Source organism: Nelumbo nucifera, chromosome 8 (assembly GCF_055504915.1).
Source record: "Nelumbo nucifera cultivar China Antique chromosome 8, China Antique-T2T, whole genome shotgun sequence".
In the NCBI taxonomy this organism is placed as follows: Eukaryota; Viridiplantae; Streptophyta; class Magnoliopsida; order Proteales; family Nelumbonaceae; genus Nelumbo; species Nelumbo nucifera.
Genome location: NC_142656.1, coordinates 1,814,872 through 1,830,852, shown reverse-complemented (window position 1 = coordinate 1,830,852; position 15,981 = coordinate 1,814,872). Strand labels below are relative to the sequence as shown.

Here is a 15,981-nt window from a genome sequence, read left to right as displayed (position 1 = left end):
AGAATACAAATAAATGCAAAATAATACAAAATACATGATTTTGCACTCTACATATTTGCATTTGTACTCCTTCCAAACTGAGCCTTAGGTGCAAAACACCTGCTAAATGGACTGCAAAATGGGGGTGTAAAAACTGTGACTACATTTTCCAGATGATTCATGTATTCAAATTCAAATGTGGATATGTCTTCCATCACTCCATGCATGAGGACACTCCAGTGTCACTTGTAGCCTCCCATCCTAAACACCAATACAAGACAATTTGAAAAAAAAAAAAAAAATCCTAAACACCAAAACTGTGACTGTACATTTTCCAGATGAGTCATGCATTCAAAATTAAATGTGGATATGTCCTCCATCACTCCAGTGTCACTTCTAGCTTCCCATCCTAAACACCAATACAAGACAATTTGAAACAAAAAAAAAAACACATCCTTATCTCAAGATGTTTAATTTTTCTCTTTTTAGAAATTTCTACATGATGCAAAATTTTCAACCCTGAAATAACATTTTTATCAGATTGTAACCCTAAAACCATAAATAAACCCTCTCGACCTTACATAAGCCTTCCCCTAACTCTCTACAAACCCAAACCTTACACCTAGATGTGGGAAAACAACAATTTCTTTTAATTTTCAATCAGCAGTCCCGCCTTGGTCACCCTTCACATTTTTTTATGCTTATGATCCTACATAGTTGAGGATGGATTCCAGTGCTCTTTTAAGGGCTTTACTGTTTAATTGCCCTGTCCTTCCTGCACCAACCACCTTGTTTATGTGTGTAGACTGGACTTATATTCAGGCAGGTCAGGCTTGAGTTGATCCCAAACTTTGCAGGACGGTAACCTGCATAGGCACAACTAAATTCAGCAAAACCTTGTTCCATAGTATGTGGTGGCTACAGGAGTCCTGTTTGCTGTTCCACCCTGTAAAGGGGCATGTCCTGTGTCAAATTGTGAACCCTTGTTTTATTTTTGGTAGAGAACCTGGTTTTTGATAGAGAGAAAATCAAGGGTGTCCTGGTTGAAGGCAGGAGATAAAAATACTGGTTCTTCCATGCTTATGCTAGTGCAAGGAGGAGGAATCATATTACGAGATTACAGGTGGGAGGGGAGATGGTGGAAAGTTGGGAAGAGATACAGGAGAAGGTGGTGGGGTTCTATAAGAACCTATATTCATCAAGAATTTGGAGTTGGGCCTCTCTCAGGGTGGGTAGAACCCAGAAAATTGAGTGATCTGTTGGCAAGTTGGTTGGAGAGGGGATTTGAGGTAAAGGAGATTAAGGGAGCTTTGAAGGCTTTAAATGGGGATAAGTTCCCAGGCCTGGATGGTTTCAATTTTTAACTTTATTAAATCCTGTTGGAGCATGTTAAAAGATTTCTTGCAGATGTTCAAAGAACTCTTTGAGGACAGAGTTTTGGAAAAAATGGTAAATGCGACTTTTATTTCACTTATTCCAAAAAAGGAAGGTGCTTTGGAATATTAAAGATTTCAGACCTATCAGCTTAATTAGTAGCCCATATAAGTTGATTGCTAAGGTATTGTCAAAGAGGTTGTTAGTCAACTAAAGAGGGGTATTCTAGTCTTTTCCATTTAAGTAATATGTTAATTATATGTCCCATACATAAGAAGGGGCATTTTTGACTTTGTATACTGATTAAATAAATATAAATATATGGTCGACTGGGTGAGATAAACAGTCTGCTCAGTTCAACACTTCTATCTTCTTCTCTCCCTTCTCTCACTTCTCTCTTTTCTATCTCTGTTCGACTAGACTACTTTCATAGAGGTTAAGGAATGTAATCCATGAGGTGGGGGGGGGAGTCTCAAATGGCTTTTGTAGAGGGAAGACAGATTCCGGATGGAGTGCTAGTGGCTAGCAAGGTTATTGACTCAAGAATCAGAGGTTGGAGGGTAGGGTTGGTTTTGTAAGATTCACATTGAGAAGGAAGGCTTATGGTCATTGTGGAGACTCTGTAACTTGATGTATCTTATTAGTATAGTCCTTGTTGTATATTACATATACATCTTATTCTTCTTCTCTTTCAGCCCTATATGGGCATTCTTGTAATTGTATATATCTTTTAATATATAAAAGACTCTTTAAGGTGGGGGTCAATTCATTCTTGACACATCTAAGATTATTCTTGTTCTTTTCTCTATTCAGCCAAGAGTGTTGACATGGTATCAGAGCAGGTTGCTCTCTGATCTATTTTTTCTCTCTTGAACCTCACTATAAGCAGTAATCCTATCGTTTTAGGGCTGTTTTGATCAACCCTTTTTTGTTCAGTCTTCTTTGTGCAACCAACAGGAGAGATTTCATTAGATCTTTCTTGGGAGACATCGGTTCTAGGCCAGGCTTCAGATCTGGTGTCGCCTAGACCTGATCTACTCCCTACAAACAGCATCTGATTTGGTGAAGTTTTCGAAGGAGTTCTGATCTTCTTCTTGGGGCGGCAACACTATACAGTTTCCTTTTTTGGACTGCAACAGCTTTGGACTTCAGATCTGGTGTCGCCTAGACTTGATCTATTCTACCTACAAACAGCATCTGATTTGGTGAAGTTTTTGAAGGAGTTCTGATCTTCTTGAGGCGGCAACACTGTACAGTTTCCTTTTTTGGACTGCAACGTTTTTGGACTTTAGGCCTTCTACATCAGCCTGCGATTTGAGTTTTTTCTCCAGATTAAAGGGTTCTCTCAAACTCTTCTTAACCCTTTTGGTTTGGAGATTTTTAAGGACTATTTCGATCAGCACAAGGTACCTCCTTGTTCTTGAAGAAGACGTCTGATGTGTTGGTAAACCACAGTTTTCTCTCAATCGGCTGACTCAATCAACCTATAACCCTAGATCCGGTGTCGTCTTAGGGTTTTCTTGCTTCCCATTTATTTGATTCAGACTTCAGATTCATATTTGAAAGGTTTTAGACTCGACAGTCTTAAAAACTTGCCTTTTTTGGACTGTCTTCTTGAGTTCTTAATTGCTGAATTTGGTTGTCTCTGATATCCTTGTGCCTGGACTGTTGTTTTCTTGCTGAAATGGCCTTCGATAGAGACAATATTATTCCTATAAAACTGGAAGGATCTACCTATGGAATTGACATTGTTGTTGTAGCACATGGGAGTAAGAAATCTACTACTGGTGGTGATTCTTTTGTTAAAGGTGATTCTCTGGCATCTATGGTTGAGAAAAACATTCGACAACTGGTAACATCTGCTACTTCCTCTGCTCTTTCTGCTATTGGCTTACTTGGTGAGTTTTCTGATTATTGTGCTTCTCCTTCTCATATTTGGATCATTGACTCTGGAGCTACCAACCACATGACAGGAGCCTACCCTAACCAACCAAGTAACCTTAATGAAACCCATCACAAATATATTGTTACTGCCAATGGTGAAAAGTTAAACATCATTGGTAGTAGTGATCTATCTCTTAAGCTTTCACCCATTACATCTTTCCCTCTTACCAAGACCCTTTTTGTTCCTAATCTCACTACAAATTTGATTTTTGTTGGCCAATTAGTTGATGAGGGTAATATTCTCATCTTCTCTCAGGATGGATGTTTGATTCAGGACCGGAACACTGGGAAGGTGAAAGGGAGAGGGCGCAGGTTGGGTCGTCTGTTTGCATTGGAGTTCGAGAAGTCTCAAACAACAGCATCATCAGCTTATTTTAGTTCCGCCACTTCTAGTTCCTTTCTAAGTCATAGAAATATTGTTTGGGACTTATGGCATAAACGTTTAGGTCATTTACATGCTGAAAAATTAAAATTTTTGTTTGATTCATGCCATATTAAGAATAGAGTTCCTTACACACATTTGATACATCTTGTGTTTCTTGTTGCTTAAGTAAGAATTGTACCTTACCATTTCCTCACATATCCAAGCATGCTACCTCTTCCTTCGAGCTTATACATAGTGATGTCTTGATTGCATCTGTCACTTCTCGGCTTGGATACAAATATTTTGTGTCGTTCATTGATGATTGTACCAGGTACACATGGATATACTTTCTTCGCCACAAGTCTGAGGTGTTCCCAACATTTAAGCTATTTCATGCTATGGTACGGGTTCGATTTGAATCACAAGTGCGTATTCTCTGTTCGGATTCAGGGGAGAATACATTGATGGAGATTTTTTATCCTATTCGAAGAATCATGGAATAACTTGAACAAACAGAAAGATGTTGCAGTGGTTAATGTAGTTTAAGAAAAGAAAACAGGTTTGAAGAGAAGAAGAAAGAGAGAAAAGAAGGGGTCCAGTTGTTAATTCTGTCGCCCCATAAATTTCATTATATAGTTTAGTTTCCTTACAAGAATAGGAGAAAAAAAAAAGCAAATTCTAATCCTACCTAGAATATAACAAATCATAACTAGGATAAGGTCAATCGGACCAACTTAAAAAAGGATTAAAAGAAAATAACTAAGTGTGGGTATGGAACCACACACACTAGAACCTAAGTGTGGCTATGGAACCTCACACTCGTGGCTACTCACTATTTCTACAGTCCCCCTCAAGTTGGGAGTAGATATTTGTCATGCCCAACTTGTGTAAATCTGTCTCCAATTTGCTTTTGTGATTGCTTTGGTGAAGAGATCAGCTAACTGCATGTTTGAGGCAATGTAAGGAAGGTATACTTCTTGAGATGCAACTCGCTCTTGGATAAAATGCCTATCCACCTCGATATGCTTAGTCCTGTCATGCTGTATTGGGTTGTGGGCAATATTAATTGTAGCTTGATTATCGCAATACAGCATTAGAGGCTTCTCATAACCCTTATGCAACACCATTGGCCATGGATCTGTATTCTGCTTCTACACTAGAGCGAGCAACAACATTATGTTTCTTGCTTCTCCAGGAAACAAGGTTTCCCCCCACAAATGCACGATATCCAGAGGTGGACCTCCTGTCATCAACACATCCAACCCAATCCGCATCTGTATACACTTCTATTTTCATGTGACCACTATTCTTGAAGAGTATACCTCTCCTTGGACATCTCCTTAAGTAGGCAAGAATCCTCTCTACTGCAAGGAAGTGGGTGGTCTTAGGAGATTGCATGTATTGGCTAACAACACTGATAGCATAAGAAACATCTGGCCGAGTTGGGCAGAGATAAAAAAGTTTACCAACCAGCCTTTGGTACATAGCCCTGTCCTCAAGAAATTCTCCATTTTCTGCACTTATTTTATAGTTAAGATCAATAGGTGTGTCAGCAAGTTTCACTCCTAACCTTCCAATTTCTTCCAATAAGTCCAAAACATACTTCCTCTGAGAGATAAAAATACCATGCTTAGATCGAGCTACCTCAATTCCTAGAAAATAGTGCAATTCCTTTAGGTCCTTCACTTCAAATTCCTTGTGAAGATGTTGTTTAAGAGTTTCAATTTCACTAATATCACTCCCTATTATTACAATGTCATCTACATAGACTGCAAGTAGAGTCAGGGAAAGGCCTGTCTTAAAGAAGAGAGTGTGATCTGACTGAGCCTGTATGTAGCCGAATTTGTCCAAAGCCAGTCTAAATCTATCAAACCAAGCTCTCGGAGATTGTTTGAGCCCATACAAAGCCTTCTTCAGAAGGCAGACTTTCTTTCCTGCTTCTATACTATAAAAACCAGGGGGTAACTCCATGTATACTTCCTCTTACAAGTCTCCCTTAAGGAAAGCATTCTTAACATCCAGCTGGAATAGTGGCCATGAGAAGTTCGCATCAATGGATAATAGGACTCTGATAGTGTTCATCTTTGCCATAGGTGCAAAAGTTTCTGTATAGTCTATGCCATAAGTTTGTGTGAATCCCAATCTGGCCTTATACCTCTTTACAGTACCATCAACATTATATTTTACAGTAAACACCCATCTGCATCCAACAGGTTTCTTCCCTTAGGCTGGCTAACTAGTTCTCATGTGCTGTTCTTAACAAGGGCATCCATCTCTACTTGCATTGCTTCCTACCATTCAGGTATCAAAAGGGCTTCTTGAACCTTTCTGGGTATAGGAATAGTAGCAATAGATGCTAGGTAAGATCTATAGGATTCTGAGAGACAATCATAGGAAAGGTACTTGGAGATGCAATGGACAGCGGATGAGGTGCAATGGCGCTTTCCTTTACGAATTGCAATTGGAAGATCAAGGTCATCTAATGGTTGAGGCTGAGGATGTGTAATAGTGGGATCAATAGTGGGAGCAATAGTAGTGTCTGGATCTGGGGTTGTAGAAGATGTTGGAATTGACCTGGATTGCTGTTGGGCATGAGAATCAACCTGCCTCCACCACTTTCTGTGATACACTCTCAACTCTCTGCATTTTTGACAACCCTCTTCACAACTCTCCCCCATAGTAACTGGGACAGGTAAAGGAACTTTTGGGGCTAAAACTGAAATCCCTTCCTCATTACTCTCCCCCTGAGGAGAAGCCCTATAATAGTAGGGCATATCCTCAAAAAAAGTGACATCCATGGACACAAAACGCTTCCCTGAAACAGGCTCATGACAGTAATATCCCTTTTGATTTTGTGCATACCTAAGGAAAATACATTTAGTAGCTTTGGGATCAAACTTGGAGGGATGAGGTCCAAGGATTTGAATAAAACAAGTACACCCAAAAGTTTTGAGGGGAATAGTGAACAGGTCCTTATCTGGATACAGAAGACTGAATGGAGTTTGCATGTTTAGAACTCCTGAAGGAACCCTGTTAATAAGGTACACGGCTGTACGGATTGCATCCCCCCAGAAGCGTATGGGAACATTAGAGTTGAGCATGATGCTTCTAGCTACCTCTAAGATATGTCTATTTTTTTCTCTCAGTAACCCCGTTTTGTTGAGGTGTACGAGGATAGGTGCTCTGATGAATGACCCCATGATCAAGGAGATAGGATGCCAAGGGTTTTGCAAAGTATTCCTTGGCATTATCAAACCTAAGAATTTTGATCTTGATTTCAAACTGGGTTAGAACCATCTGATGGAAAGCCTGGGTCAGAGAAGGGACCTCATCTCGAGAGTGCATAAGGTAAACCCATGAGAAACGGGTATAATCATCAACAAATAACAAGAAGTATCTATACCCCCCCATTGTGGGAGTATGATATGGCCCCCAAACATCAGTATGCACAATTTCAAAAGGAAGGTTGCTTATTTTATTACTCAAAGGATAAGATGATCTACTGTGTTTTGCGAGCTCATAACTTTCACACTTCAAACTAGACACTTTGACTGACTCAAATAAGGTTGGAAAAGGACTCTTCAAAGACCCAAAAGACAAATGACCTAAGTGGTTGTGCCAAAGCATAATCTTACTCAAAGATTGAGAGACAAACAATTTCCCCACTTCACTCTACTTCCCCTGTGAATGTTCAAGCAGGTAGACTCCATTCATCTCACGGCCAATCCCAATCACCTTCGTTTCCAAATCCTGAAAAATACATTAACCAGAGAAAAATGTTACTGAACATTCTTTTATTTTTAGTAATACTACTAACTGAAAGCAAGTTAGCACTAAGCTTGGGAACATGCAAAACTGAGGATAGGGTGATGGCATCAGACAACCTGATGTCTCCCTTGCTAGAAATTAGCACAAGGGAGCCATCAGCAATGGAAACAGTAAGTGCTAAACAAAGTAGATCAGCAGGTCATATGGTCTAAAGCACCTGAATCTATTACCCAAAGAGGTCTAGTGTTACCTGGGACAGAAGCATGACATGCAGTAGCTCTTGTACCTGTATGAGCAACAAGGGCTGAAGTAGGATGAGCAGGAGTGGTAGCTGAAGACTGAGATGTAGATCTAGAAATACCAGCTTCATTCTCTAGCTATGTCAGTGCAGCCTGGACAGCTGCTAAGGCATCCAAAGATGTGGTCCTTGTGCTGGAAGAAGATGCACTGTCAGTAGTAGTTGCTACATTAGCACTCTCCTTCTTGTTTCTAAGTCTAGTTGGCATTAGGTGAGGATGCAACTTCCAACAGGTGTCCCTAGTGTGTTAGGCTTCTTGCAATGATCACAAAAAATATCTCTTTTGTCTTCCTTCTTAACTTCCCTTTCCTTCTCCCCTCCAACCTTGAATTTTGTTGCTGCCAAGGCTGCTTCTGTGGGCTGAAAAGATAGCATCACCTTCCTCCTACTTTCTTCATTGTGGACTAATGAGTAGGCCTGAGATAGAGTCACACTCTCCCTAGTGAGAAGTTGTCTTGTAATATCAAAATCTGAGTTTAGACCGACTAAGAACTCAAAAACCCTATTTGTTTCAATCAGTTTTCTATATGTTGCTGCATTCCTCTAGCTTTCCCATTCAATAGTTTCCAAGTGATCAATTTCATGCCAAAGGGATTTCAGAGTAGCAAAATACACCGAGACTGGCTTCTCCCCTTGCTTGAGATTATTCACCCCGCACTTCAGCTCATAAGCTTTAGCAACATTGAGGGGTTGGGAATAGGTTTCCTTCATGCTGTCCCAAATCTCCTTGGCTGTTTTTGCCCAGAGATAGTTTCGGCTGATGTGGGGCTGCATAGAATTACATAGCCATGTCATTACTAAGTAATTCTCTTGAACCCATTTCGGATGTGATGTATCTTCCTCTGCTGGCTTCTTTGTATCCCCAGTCACATAACCCAATTTACCTCTTCCTCCAATGGCCATCATTGCTGATTGGGTCCACTTCAAGTAATTGGTTCCATCAAATCTAACAGTGTTAATCTGAAAAGAGTTTTCAGTCATGTTACCAGCCCTAAAAAATCCTTCCCCTTGTGTTTTTAACTCACTTCCAAACTTTTCCATTCCAAGAGAGCACTAATAAGCTAAAAATTCAAGAAGAAGACCTAAAAAAGGATATACATATTTTTTTCTGCAACACTAAAAATTAGAGAAAACAATCCCAGAATTAAATTTCTGCAAATAAATCCCTTCCAAGAAAGCAATCACAGTCAAAGAGTCAACTCCTAGTAGACAATAATTAGTCCAATAATCACAGTTTGGTTTTTAGCCGCACCTTCCAAGAAACTGTCCAATAATCACAGTCAACAGATTCTCAGTCCAAAAAACAGTTCGTAGGGTTAAGAACAAACCCTAGAAAGCTCATTTTTTTTTCACAAGAAAAGGTCTCAGTCTAAAACAGTTTGTAGGGTTAAGAATAAACCCTAGAGAACTCGGTTTTTTTTTCTCAGCCGCACCTTCTAGATAAATCTAACTTATCTCTTACTACTGCCGGCCTCAAGAAAAGGTGAAAGACTTACCCAAAAATCTAATTCTTGATAAAAAGTTCTGATCACCACCTTCAATTCTTGATACAAAATCAATCTTGATCCCTTTTAACCTTCTTTGATTCTTCCCGATTACCAAAAGAAACTCTCCGATCTTCGGACAGCTGCTAAAGATCTCAGGTAACCTCCAAGAAGCAGGCAAAAGAAAGCTCCTTTCTAATCTTCCAGCCCTAGGTAATTCTCATGTGGTTGGCTGGGTTAGACTCACATGAGAAGCCCTAGATCATGCTCTAATACCAACTTGAACAAACAGAAAGATGCTTCAGTGGTTGATGTAGTTTAAGAAAAGAAAACAGGTTCGAAGAGAAGAAAGAGAGAAAAGAAGAGGGAAGGGAGAAGAAAGGAGTTTGGTTGTTAATTCTGCCGCCCCATTAATTTCATTATATAGTTTAGTTTCCTTATAAGAATAGGAGAAAAAAAAAAGGCAAATTCTAATCCTATCTAGAATAGAACAAATCATAACTAGGATAAGGCCAACTGGCCCAACTTAAAAAAGGATTAAAAGAAAATAACTAAGTGTGGGTATGGAACCTCACATTCGTGGCTACTCACTATTTCTATAGAATACAAGTGCAACGAAGTTGTCCAGATACTCCTCAGCAGAATGGTGTGGCCGAGTGCAAGAATGGACATATCCTTAGTGTTGTAAGGACATTATTGCAGGAGTCCCATACTCTACCTTCTTTTTGGGTAGAGGCAGCCAATACAGCTATGTTTTTTATCAACTATATTCCTTCCTCTGTTCTTGGTAATGCCTCCCTTTCAGAAGTTGTTTGGTCGTTCTCTAGATTTTTCTATGCTTCATGTTTTTGGATGTGTGTGCTTTGTTCATCTTCCCTCTTGTGAACGCTCTAAATTGTCTGCATAGTCTGTCATGTGTGCCTTTGTGGATTACAATCTTGATCACAAAGGATTTCTTTGTTATGATCCCTCTATTCATCGCATTCATATATCACGTAATGTTGTTTTCTTTGAGCACATTTCCTTTTTTGCTAGAATTGCTAGACTGCCTGCACCGTCTGTTTCTATTTTGCCAAACTTTGATTCACGGGATGCTCCACCTCCTTCTGCTAAGAAGGACCTTCTTGTCTTCTCTCACAAGCAACTACGTGATCCAGCCCCAGCGCCTGCGACTCTCCTTCCTCCCAATTCAGATCATCATCTTACCACTGCTCCTGTAAGTGATACCGGCTTTAGACACTCTTCATACTTTTGTTCCTCTTCGTCGTTCTACTCGTATATCTAGACTCCTTGTCTGTTGTCCTATCCTCCACAGATGTTCCTCGCTCCTACCAAGAAGTTAATAGTAGCCCTCAGTGGAAGGAAGCCATGGATGCAGAGATTCATGCTTTACATGAGAATGACACTTGGGACCTTGTGCCTGCTCCTCCAGATGCATCCATTGTTGGGAGTCGTTGGGTTTACAACATCAAACTAAAATCTAATGGATCTCTTGATCGATACAAGGCACGTTTAGTTGCCTAGGGATATAGTCAGGAGTATAGTACCGACTATGAAGAAACCTTTGCTCCTGTTGCAAAGATCACCACAGACCATGTTCTTTTAGCAGTGTCTGCCGCTTAGTCTTGGACCATATGCCAGCTTGATGTGAAAAATGCCTTTCTTCATGGTCAGTTGAAGGAGACAGTCTACACGAAGCCTCCTCCTAGATACCGTAGTGATCTTTCTTTAGTATGTCGCCTCAAAAAATCTCTATATGGTCTAAAACAAGCTCCCCGGCATGGTTTGAACGCTTTCGCGATGTTGTAGTTGCTGCTGGATATAAGTTCTTCTGGTCACTCTCTCTTTGTTAGGCGACGGCCTCAGGGTATTACCATTCTCCTACTATATGTTGATGACATGTTGTTGACTGGGAATGATGTTGAAGGCATTCATGAATTGAAACTATTTTTTCATAATTCCTTTCACATGAAGGACTTGGGCCCTCTCACCTATTTCCTGGGGCTAGAAGTACATCGTAGTGATCGAGGGTATTTTGTTTGTTAGCAGAAGTATGCCTCTGACCTTGTTAAACTTGTTGGTCTTAATGATGAAAAGCATGTTGGTACACCTATGGAGTTAAATCTTAAGCTATCTAAATCTGAAGGTCCATTACTTTCCGATGCTGCCTTGTATCGCCAGCTTGTGGGGTCCCTCATTTATCTCACTATGACTCGGTCTGATATTTCTCATGCTGTTCAGGTTAGTCAATTTGTTTTTGCTCCTCGTCAGCCTCATATAACTGTTGTTCATCGCATCATTCGATATGTTAGAAGCACAACTTCTCATGGACTGTTCTTCTCCTCCTCTCCTATTCAGTTGAGAGCATATATGCTAATGCAGATTGGGCTGGTTGTCCAGACACTCGTAGGTCCACTTCTGGGTGGTGTGTTTTTATGGGTGATTCACTCATCTCTTGGAAGTGTAAGAAACAACAAACAGTCTCCAAGTCTTCCACTGAAGCAGAGTATAGGGCCATGTCTTCGGTTTGCAATGAAATTGTTTGGTTATGATCTCTCTTTATGGATCTTGGCATTCAGCTTCCTACTCCTATTCCTCTCTATGTAGACAATACGAGTGCTATCAAGATTGCATCTAACCTTGTCTTCCATGAGAGGGCCAAGCACATCGAGGTAGACTGCCACTTTATCCGAGATATTTTCACTATTGGGTCTATATCGCTTCCTCATGTAGCCTCAGACATGCAGATTGCTGATTTCTTCACCAAAGCTATGACTAGAGTTCGACATCTCTTTCTTATAGGCAAACTAATGCTTATGTCTAGGCATCAGTTTGAGGGGAGACTCGGTAACTTGATGTATCTTATTAGTATAGTCCCTATTGTATATTACATATACATCTTATTCTTCTTCTCTTAAAGCCCTATATGGGCATTCTTGTAATTGTATATATCTTTTAATATATAAAAGACTCTTTGAGGTGGAGTGGGGTTTTATGGAGGAGATTCAGAGGCTAATGGGTTTCAGGGAGAGATGGAGAAGCTGGATTTATGCATGTGTATCTTCGGTTTTCTTCTCAGTTCTCTTAAATCGGGTTTCCTCAGAATTTTTTAAAGCTCAAAGGGGTCTTAAGACAAGGTGACCCAATTTTTCCTCTTCTCTTTGTCTTAGTGATGGAAGTGTTCAGTGGGGTTTATTTGAAGACTTTTCAGTTGGGTCAGATGGCCCTTGCATTTCTCATGTGCAATATGCTGATGACACATTAATTTTCCTTGATGCATCAGTTGAACAAGTCCTGAATTTGAGAGTTGTGTTAGCTAATTGAGCTGTTAACTGGTTTGAAGGTGAATCTGTCAAAGAGTACACTGATTGGAGTTGGTGAGGTGAGAAGGGAGGTGCTGACAGATTGTGTAAATGCCTTTGAATGCAAGATTAGTGAGCTCCCTCTGGGCATGCCAATGGGGGTAAATTCCTCTTCTTCTATTATCTGGAAATCTATTATTGAGAGGATAGGAAAAATATTGGATGGGTGGAAAGCAAGATATCTGTTGTTAGGAGGGAGAATTACTCTTATTAAAGGTGTATTGTCAAGTCTACCAACATATTGTTTTCCTTTACTAAATGTCTCAGCTGAAATTGCCTAGAGGGTGGAAAAACTTCAAAAGGATTTTCTATGGGAAGGACTGGGAGGAGAGGATCCCAAAAAATTCCATTTGGTTAAATGGGATAAAGTATGCAGACCAAAAGAGGGAGGGGGTTTGGGGATTAGAAGAGTGAAATTTTTTAATAGAACTGTTCTTGGGAAATGGCTGTGGAGATTTGGGTTGGAAAAGGAGAGTCACTCATTGTTGAGGAGAATGGTGGTGGGGAAATATGGGGTGGTTAGGTTTGGATGGGAATCAAGGGAGGTTAGAACTTCTTATGGGGTTTGTGTGTGGAAAGGTATTATGAAATTCATACCTTTCCAATAAAAAAGGTATTATGAAATTTAACCAGAAGTTTAAGAATTTCGCTTGTTTATCCTTTGGTGATGGGGAGAGGATAAGGTTTTGGGAAGATGATTGGATTGAGGTGGGTAAACTGATGGAGGTGTGCCCAAGGCTGTACAGACTCTCTGAGCATGAGATCACCCTTAGTCAATGTTTTGAGAGATATGGAGATCAGCTGGTCTGGTGTCCAAGTTTCAGGAGACCTTTGCTTGAAGGAGAGGTAGAAGAATGTATTAATTGGTTGGAAAAGCTTGGAGTAAAGGTTTCAGAGCATTTAAGAGATGAGCTATGGTGGAAGGAATGCTCTAATGGCAAATATACAGTAAAATCATGCTACTTAGCCTTGTGCAAGAACCGTTTGGAGTTTGATCAGGATGTGGGCATTTGGGGCAATCCGGTGCCCCCGAGTGTGGAAGCTTTAGCTTGGCTCATTGATATGGGCAGCGTACTGTGGATCACCTTAAGAGTAGAAGATTCAGTCTTGCTAGCATGTGCTACTCATGCAGAGAGCAAGAGGAATCTGAGTCACTTGTCCATTCAGTGCAAGGTGACTGTCTTCATTTGGAAGCTATTCTCTGCCTTGTTTGGGGTTAGATATCTCCAACCTGGTTCCCCTGCACAGATTCTTGGTGGCCAAGGTTTAGAGGTTGTAAGAAGGCTAAGCTGCTATGGACCTGTATTTCTTTTGCGGTTTGCTGGTGCATTTGGGAGGAAAGGAACAAAAGATACTTTGAAGACAAAATACTGGAGTTTAAAGAAACTAGTGGCACCTACTGGCAAAGCTTCTTAAGATAGGGTGCTGCTGCACCCAGATTTGTTCAGATCAAGAAGGAAGATTTAGGGGAAAGGTTTTGGGAGGTGCTAGAATTGCAAAACTTGACAACCAAAAGTTACAGCCCTGTAATGAAGATTTATTTTCAGTTTGAATGATGTACCTTTGCTTGGTTTGTCAACTTGACAATCAAAAGTTTTGTACTGTACCTCTTTTTCAGTTTAATGAAATTTTTCTATTGATCTTTCAAAAAAAAAAGAATTGCAAAACTGTGACTTTGACAGTTTTTTCAGTTGATGCATTGTTCCTATGGATAGTCTTTCTATTTTTTATATCTAGTGTATGGGTGGGTGTTGCCTCAATGCCTCAACACCCTGTCAAGTTGTAGCTGTACCTGTTTTTGTTTTGAATAATGAAATTTTTCCATTTACTTATCAAAAAATAAATAAATACAAGTAGGGTATCTCTGTGGTGATATCCTGACTTTATTTATCACATATACAACACATTTGTGTACTGTTTGAGTACACAGAAGAGTTAGCACCCAAAATTCAGCTTGCCTACACACTGAAAGTTTATATTTTCTTAAACAGAAAAATGATGTGGCTAAAAGCTTTATTGGTACTCTTTTGCAGTAACTATATCAATTAGCATGCAAAAAGGAGGCCCTCGATCCTCTCTCTATGAGCTCTGTAAAAGACAGCATTGGCCAATGCCTAGTTTGCATACCATAGAACACAAGTCAAGGTTAGTTCATTCAAATCAATAGAATAGTAATCTAACTTTTATTTTGCTCCCCTGCTTTAGTCTTCTTTGAATTTTTGATTGTCTTGTCTCCAACTGGTATGAAATCTGAATTAAAAAATAAGAAGTGGTATCAATTCCCTTTTGTATTCATAGTAGCATGCTCCTCATCTTCCTTTCCTATGTGCATTGTGACCTACAGATTGCCAATTGAATTTGGTGATGGTTCTGAAAAAAGAAAAGGGTTCAACAGTTTTGTATCAAGAATTTCTTTACACATTCCCAACTCTGGTGTTATCGAGTCAACAGGAAATCATTCACCTGATAAAAAGAGTTCACATGACTCTGCAGCACTTTCAATGCTTCATGAGCTTGCAAAACAAGGAAAATGTACAATTGTGAATCTGTGATCAATTATGTATAATTTGTAAACCCACCAGTTTCTCATGTGGGACAAGCCCAGCCATGGATGGGGATGCTTTTCTTTTCTTCCCAAGGCTCTGCTTGTTTCTTCATAGGCAGATTTTTTTTTCCACTGTAAAACTTCAGTTTTATGGATAAAACCTTTTCCATGTGGGAAATTTTCATATTTGCAAAACTATGTAACATGTTGGGGAAAGATAAATGGAATAAAAATGCTTTTATCTTGGCAACTCATCAACTTTATTAATTTATTTTGCATAGATGTTTTAGATCCCGATGGGATCCGAAGAATGTCATCAATTTAGAATTCTTCAAGTTGGTTTAAGTATTTTAATTAATTGGCTCGGCACGTAACCTGTCTACCTTTTTCTCCTAGATTCCATCACCATGGATCCAGTAATCCAAGACGATTTGTCTGTACCGATCTAGTTAGACCAAGTGTTCTTCCTCGTGAGCCTTGTTAGGTTTCTCCATAATGCTCGTGAACCTTGAGTACCTGCTTTCCAAGATTGACTCTGAAAAGTAAGGTTGACGCCCATGCCGTTAGTTGGCCTACCCCAATCCATTTAGAAGTTTAAGGTCAACAACCTATCTCGAATAAGTTCGATCCAGTGCCTTTTGTACGGTGCACAACATAAGCAAGCCAGACTATGCGTCGCTAGGTGCATTGGATGGGGCCCGTATTTTCCCTCCCTACAAAACTTTGCATGGACCCTGAAACATTGGCATCCACCCACGTCGGGAAATATCTCTTTTGTGTGTGTGAAATATGAAGAAATGTTCCCAATGTGTAGGTAGATGCCATTGTTTTCAGGGTGTGTTCAGAGCTTTATGGGGAGATCC

The 15,981-nt window shown here is 40.0% G+C and overlaps 1 protein-coding gene across 4 annotated transcripts in view; it reads left to right on the top strand.

Annotated features, from left to right (window-relative positions):
- DCL3 (dicer-like 3) overlaps positions 1 to 15,368 on the top strand; it is a 107,314-nt gene extending 91,946 nt beyond the window's left edge. For 3 of the 4 annotated variants that reach the window (XM_010263505.3, XM_019198308.2, XM_019198309.2), the window contains 2 exons: positions 14,607 to 14,718; positions 14,918 to 15,368. In XM_010263505.3, coding sequence (XP_010261807.1) covers positions 14,607 to 14,718; positions 14,918 to 15,125 — 320 coding nt within the window. In that variant the 3' untranslated portion in view covers positions 15,126 to 15,368. Of the gene's footprint in view, positions 1 to 14,606; positions 14,719 to 14,917 lie in introns of those variants that run through there. The other variant, XR_016079398.1, reaches the window with a different exon arrangement.
- The last annotated feature ends 613 nt before the right edge of the window (positions 15,369 to 15,981 follow it).